General features: G+C 43.1%; 1 protein-coding gene across 1 annotated transcript; it reads left to right on the forward strand.

The window, feature by feature from the left end:
* Positions 1 to 1,322: 1,322 nt before the first annotated feature.
* LOC308129038 (protein unc-119 homolog B-like) lies at positions 1,323 to 6,899 on the forward strand (the record flags this gene model as incomplete). Its single annotated transcript, XM_080494790.1, has 5 exons — positions 1,323 to 1,560; positions 3,738 to 3,851; positions 4,136 to 4,235; positions 4,409 to 4,581; positions 6,787 to 6,899. 5 exons carry the CDS (start codon positions 1,323 to 1,325, stop codon positions 6,897 to 6,899), a joined length of 738 nt encoding a protein of 245 aa, XP_080350916.1.
* Between the last annotated feature and the right edge of the window lie 605 nt (positions 6,900 to 7,504).

Below are 7,504 nucleotides of genomic sequence, written 5' to 3' on the forward strand. Positions count from 1 at the left end.
AAGACTTGGACAAATCATGATTCAATGATAAACTTGTAAAAGATTTCAATGTCATATGTCTGACCTGTAGCCTGGTTTGGAGTATTCTTCAGGCTAAGCTCGGGAAACAATCAAATGAATAGACAATATCCCCTGACTCATAGCAACTTGCAAATAGTCAGCTTATGAAACAAAAAGCAGCTCACCTGTCTTTCCATATATGGAATGACAGTAGAGGTGTTTTGAAAGTGTGGCGAGGATGTGCCTGTAATTGAATCCATCTTGACTGTGTCAGATGCTCATTGGACTGGATAAACAGGTTTTGACTGAGATGAAAAGCCACTTTTACCGAGAGTGAAAAGCAATGAGCTCCCGCACTTTTTTTTTTTTTTTTAAAGAATAGAGAAGAGGCCACCTCAGGCTGCTGAGCAGTAGGTGCTGTACATCAGACGTCACACCGAAAGCTTGTATTTGCATAACACTAGGAATTTTACAACGTATTTGCGTTGCATCAAACCAGGAAAAAAAGAATAAAGGTGAAATGGTTGTAGCTCATTCGCTGTTGCAATACTCGTGAAGAGTCACACAGTGTATTTACTTTATTTGTTGTTGATTGAAAAGCACTGCCCATCTATCTATAATGCTTCATCCAACTGGTGGCACTGGAGTATGGGCTACAACCTCATCTATCAGCAGGCAAACTGACAGCCACACATCTATGTCCAAGAGAAATCAAGAGTGGACAGTAAGCTGAAATGTTTTCAAGAGAGTGAGGAAACCTCTCAAGAAAACACCCATCTGTGTGGGGGAGAACATGCAAACTCACAGAAAGGCTGCAAAGGCCCAACCCAGACTTGAACTGGTGACGATGTGTTGAGGCAAGACTGCTGACCACTGTTCACTGACAAGCATTGGCCCCGCAGCTAATCGTTCCAATAGAAGTTGCTTTTGTTTGTTTCTTTTCTTTTCTTGTCTTTTATTCCTAATTTTTTTTTTTTTTTGCAGTATATCCGGTGTCATGGTAACGCTATAACGTCAAGTCCACTGATATCACTGGAAAGGTGGGATCTGTCTCCCCCTGCTGGTCATCTCCACGCAGCACACGCGACACTCTCGTCCGGCTCGACTGGACGGGTTGTCATGGCAACTGCATAGCGTGTGCGTACAAAAACAAGAGCCTGACAGTTCACCGACACTTCCACCGACACCCGACGTCCGCGGCGCCATCTTCTCCGCCTTCTGGCACCTATATCGTGCGGCTGAGCCGGGGAGCGCGGAGTGGTGGTGGTGGTGGTGGTGGTGGTGGTGGTGGGGGGTGGAGGGGGAACCGCCGAGGGTCGACGATGAGCGGAGCCAAAGCCCGCAGCGACGCGCCTGTTGCCGAGAACGTCTCCGGCGGCGGCCACGGCAATGCGGCTCCCGTGCGGGACCGCAAGTCCGGCGGCGGCGGAGGGGTCCTGAAGAGGCTCAAGTCCCGGAGGAGCCAGGTGGACAGCAGGCCCGTGACGGAGGAGGACCTCCGGACACAGGGCGGACACATCAGCCCGGAGGACGTGCTGGGACTGCGGGTCGCTACTCGAGGTTTGAGTCCGTGTGGACCGTTGAGATCACGTCATGGCTTAACGAGACGTCACATACAGACGGCGTTTAGCGACCATTGAAGGTCTTCAGTGAGGCCTCCATACATGATCAATATATGTGAGGATGCAGCATCTGTGTGTTTGACTCAGGAGTCTCCATCAACTCGAGGAATGACCAAAAAAAAAAAAAAAAAAAAAAGGTCTTTAATATAAAGATTTGTTAGATACCTTCACAGATTGGTTCGAAAACTGCAGGTCAGAATAGTCCCAAATTTGTGCAGACGAACAAATGAAATAATTCATGAAAGCAAATGTATGTAAATGCAGTTCAATGACCAAAAAAACAACAAGTTAGAATAAAGTGGAATAACAAAATGACATATAATGGGAAATAAACGAGGAGCAAGTATGTTATAAAGCAATGGCGTAAACATCAATTCAACTAAATAAACCATCATAACAAAATCACTTGCAGGCAGTTTTTTTTGGACAAATGGTAAAAGCAAGAAAAATTCAGCAACAACAGAAATCATAATTATATCAACTAAGAGGAATAAATGGCAAAATATAGTTAATGTGAGGCAACAGAATGACAAAAAAAAAACGGCTGGATTAACTGAGAGACACAAACTTCTTGTGTCTTGGATAGTATTTGTGAAGAGGTCAATGATGCTATGAGGCTGATATTCAAACCTGAGAGGCTCAAATAGAAACACCTCGAGTATTCAGTTTGGTGGAGCTTGAAAAGTGATCACTCGAAACTTAGAATTAAAATTAAGTGTAAAACACAAACGGAGTCAACAGAATTAGGCAAAGTCGTTTTACGAGAACGTTATGATTATTTTGAAAGGATGTTGTGTTTACAGATTGAAAGAAATTACCGTGTTTTTGTTCATCTCAAGCAAATCCGAGCAGCAGTACCTCTGTGAAAGCTGAATTTATTGCCGAGCTGTTGGACTAGTTCTCATTAGAGTGTGCAAATGTACATTATGAAGGTGATGGCGAGCCCAGTTTAAATTGATATATGACAAATCAGAATGTTATTTTCTAAATGTAACCGTGTTGCTGTTAAAATGTCTGTCATGAGATAAATTATCAGACTTTATGTGGGAAGTGGTGTGTGCCTGCTCAGAGCCTCTGCTGGACTTTGACAAAACAAAAACAAAAACAACAAAACACCCCAGCTTGCTCTCCATACAAACCTACACAGACGTTTGGAAACGCAGCTCATTCCATCAAAGCTGATCTGAGAAAATGAGATGAACTTCAAGCGAAGATTCAACATTTATTGTCAATTTAATGCCACGTGAAGCTGAAACACACTTTTCTGAAACGTAATCAAAGATATGTGTCATGTAGTAAAATGTAGTGAACATTTTGTGAACCTATATGACGATTAGGAACTGGTGCAACCTACAACCTCAAACATTTACTACAGATTTAGTGAGCATGTGGTTAAAATTATACCTTTCAACCTTTCCAACAAGGTCACCCAAAACCAGCCATTGTTAAGTGAAACATTTATATCAGAATCACGTAGAATCACATGAGGCCTATTTCTATTACACAAGATGTGACGGTATGGTACGGTATGGGATGGGAAGGCACGGTACGGTACGGTATGGTATAGTACAGTACGGTACAGGATGAGAAGGCACGGTACGGAATGGTTTCTCACGTTGGTCTGGAGAGAGCGGACGTTACTTCGATATCATCCACAACTTTTGCAGTGGGAACGAACGAAAACCCCAAATACCGAACCATACCGACACGTTTTGTACAGTGCAAACAATTTGTCATGGTTTTAGAACTAACAATAAAACAATAATAACAAACATCAATATTTTTTTTTTTTAACTTTTTGTGATCTCTGGTTTCAATGATCCGACTCTTAATAATGATGTATATTGTGACATCTGTCTCTCTCTCTCTCTCTCTCTCGCTGCTCAGTCATGACACAGTAGCCACACAGCTTGTCTTATCTTATCTCACTTTATGGTCGTGTCTCTGTGTGCATGCATACAAAGTTGCGTGTGTCTGCGTACGGGCAGGCCTATCTCACCTCGTTCGCTTCTGTCGGTGTCTACGCAGCCTCTCTGTGTGTGTTTGAGTTGTGTGCACACATGAATATAATTTCCGCGTTGCTCTTACGTGCTGTCGTGTGTGTCGATGTTGCAGGGTACCTGTGCAAGCCTGAGGAAAACATCTACAACATCGACTTCGTGCGCTTTAAGATCAGAGACCTGGAGAGCAACACCGTCCTGTTTGAGATTGCCAAACCACCACATACAGGTACTGCAACCTGCTCCTTTACACTGTGTATTGTGTTTTTCTTCTTTGCTCTGTAACACAATTGTTGATTGTGAATTATCAAGCTAAGAAGTTAAAAAAACAAAAAACAAAAACAGATAAAAGAGTGCACAAACCCTGTAGATCACAACTCCCTGCTGCTTTTAAAATAAATGACTCAGAGCAGGTTTCTGGTTTTAGCAACATCCATCACTGCTTGTTTTGATTAAAAATAGTCTTCAGTGTGAGTCATGAAAGTCGTCTTGATCTGATCTTGTGGCTGTCAGATGAGGATGAGGAGAACAGGGAGGGAGATGCCAGCGCAGGTCGATTCGTACGCTACCAGTTCACCCCAGCCTTCCTGCGCCTGAGGACCGTGGGAGCTACGTGAGTCACTCACACGCCCGTCTCGCTCCGCATGCAAACAGTGAAAACGACCGCGGCGCGAGATTCTCGCAGCGACACGTCCTCCCCGACCGTTGTCGTCCATGCTCTGACTGTCGTCATTACGCGTTAGCGCAAGACCCGCAGGTCGAACGTCCTCGTGTCCTTTTCTTCAGGGTGGAATTCACCGTGGGGAACCGACCTCTGAACAACTTCCGAATGATCGAGAGGCACTACTTTCGCGATCACCTGCTGAAGAGCTTCGACTTTGACTTTGGCTTCTGCATCCCGAACAGCCGTAACACCTGCGAGCACATCTATGAGTTCCCTCAGCTGTCTGAGAGCCTGGGTGAGTCACATTTTCAAACCTCATATACACGACGTGGACCCGAACATGCCACGACCACTGCAGGCTGCGGCTGCACCGACACGTACTGCTGAACACATTGTAAGAGTTGATCACCCCGAACAGTGGACCTCTGGCTGGGGCGGCACGGAGGAGTAGCGGTTAGCACCCTCAGCTCAGAGTGAGGCTCGTTGTGGGTTTGGGTTGGACTTTGGCTGGGCCTTTCGGTTTCCATTCCAATTTCCTCCTCAAGCCCAAAAACTTTCACTTTAGACTGATTAGTGACTCTAGATTGATCAGTGTTGATGGGAGTGTGTGTAATTATCTCTGTCTGTGTTTGTTGGACCAGTGAACTCTCCAGGTTGTGTCCCTCCCTCCATTTTTATTCACCGAGGATCGGACCCCATATCACCAGCAATAAAGTTGGATAAAGTGATATCAGTGATGACAAAGTTATACTTTAGCTTGGATTTGCTAAAACTCACGGCGTGGAAACGCAACAGGAATTCTCGGCAGACGACTCAAACCGCTCAATCTACGAAGAATTCATCTTTTGTGTGATGATTCTGGTAAATGGGTGCATTTTCAAAGAAGATTTTAAGAAAAATTAAAGCTGCAAGCAGTCTTGATCGACACCTCGCCCTCTGGCCTCATCATGACCTCTGGCCCATTTAAATACTGATACAATATAAATGTTGAAGGTTTGAACAAAAAAAGGACTTTTATTTTGAAAAAATGTGGGTGGGGGCATTTATTTTGAAAGCTAATTAACCTCTAATATAGCTAATCCCGAAATAACAATTTTTTTTAGGGATGAGGTGTAATTTTTGATAAACGAGTACTTTTTTTTAATTGAGGGATTTTATTTTAAATTCCAAAGGATTTTTATTTTGAAGGACTTTTGGGGTTTTATTTTGAAAGCCAGCTCACCCCTACACCGAGTTACACACTTAATATCCATTTTGAAGTCAACATTGTACTTTTTGATGAACAAGGACTTTTATTTTGAAGGAGTTTGGGATGTTTATTTGGAAAGTCAGGACATGCAGGATAAGTGGTCACAGTTTGATTGACACGGTATTATATAATTCTTGGTGAGAATGATGCAACACTGATGGACGCAGCTGCAGTTAGTGATTGCAGTTAGTAACCCTAAATAATACGAAACATTATAATAGGGTCCTGGCCTGTTGTGCTCAGTCCCTAATAAAATAAAATATAAGCCATCATTTCTCGAAATTAAATGCTTCACTGCTGTTTTTTGCAAAAAAAGAAAAAGAAAAACGTCTAATTTCATTCCTCAAGTGGAAAGTTGTTCAGGTCAGACCCAGGTGGGATTTGTCCAGGCACCAGTGTTTCCAAAAGATTCCAGGAATGCCTCCTTCCTCGTAACAATTGGGAAGAATACACCTTTAAATACCGGAGAGTTAATATTGCATTCTTTCGATTAAAGACACATTTTGAATTCAAAGTGAATTGTAGTTATGTCCTGATGCTCACTACTGAATAAATGTGCCACACCTGTTCAGAATTGTGCCTCAAAGTAAATGTAAAGTTGATCACAGACACATTTTGCCTGAAACAAGAGGGAAAGAAAATATGACATCATTTCTTTCATCCCAGCTGTAAACAAATTGTACAAAAATTTTGTTATTGTGTGTAAAAATACTTTCTCGAGTTCAGCCAAAGCTAAAATGAGGATTGGATATTCACATTTAGCCAAATCAAGTGGTTCTGCAAATCCTGACAGACGGCAGACGTTTGCTGCCAATGTTTTCTTCCCAACAACAAATGGACGTAATGCTTCAGCTGCAACCCACAACAAAAAAATGTAAAGCACCTCAATTATATCAGTTACTTTGGGTGAACTGAAGTAAATCTTGGCAAGTGTACTCAAACATGATGCACGTGTAATTCCTGAATTTGGACGGCATTGTCATGTAGTCAAATGGAATACTGTTTTTTGTTGTTTTTTTTGTACTTGATAATATAGTGTGTTTCCCTGTCTACTGACTTTTTTTTTTCTATACATTTTTTATTGTGTCTCATCCTTTAAGAGAGCATCGTGATTATCAGTGGACAATTTGGGCATGTCAGCTGCTTGAACCAATATTGTGGGGACCTCCAGTATCTGTGCACTTCTCTATTGGTTGGACACTAAAAAGCCGTCACAGAGTCACTGATGCACATACATTGTGTGTTTTGCAGTCCGTCAGATGGTGGAGTGTCCTTACGAGACCCGCTCAGACAGCTTCTACTTCGTGGAGAACAGGCTGGTCATGCACAACAAGGCCGACTACGCTTACAACGGAGGACAGTGATGCCTGCCAGCTCGCATGCAAACACTCGCACGCACACACACACACATACACACACACGTCTTCTCACATTAATTGATGGACATCTAGTACACACTGGTGAACATACATGCAGCTGGAGGACTCACACGTCACACACTTGAGCTGAATCTGTTTACCAGGGTCGCCATTCACTTTTAGGGAACGCGTGCGATGTCGCCGGAGGTTAAAACGAGTTAGTTAATTCATTTGCTTTTAATTACTGACACTGATCTCTTTCATAGCAAAAAAAAAAAAAAAAAAAGAGTGGGGCTCAGAATTGCTGGCCTCATAACGCATGTCTCAAACAGACTCAGCAGCTATTAGATTAATGGTTAGCCTCCTCTCTGCAATTTAAAAAAAAAAAGTGTCCTATCACCCATTCAGCACACACACACACACACACACACACACACACACACACACACACACACACACACACACACACACACACACACACACACACACACACACACACACACACACACACACACACACACACACACACACACACACACTCTCTCTCTCAATCCCCAAGTGACACACATAGTGTTTACGCAGTGTTTGTCAGAGGCAGCTGTTCTCAGAGC

The sequence above is a fragment of the Blennius ocellaris genome (assembly GCF_963422515.1).
Source record: "Blennius ocellaris genome assembly, chromosome: 4".
Lineage (NCBI taxonomy): Eukaryota > Metazoa > Chordata > Actinopteri > Blenniiformes > Blenniidae > Blennius > Blennius ocellaris.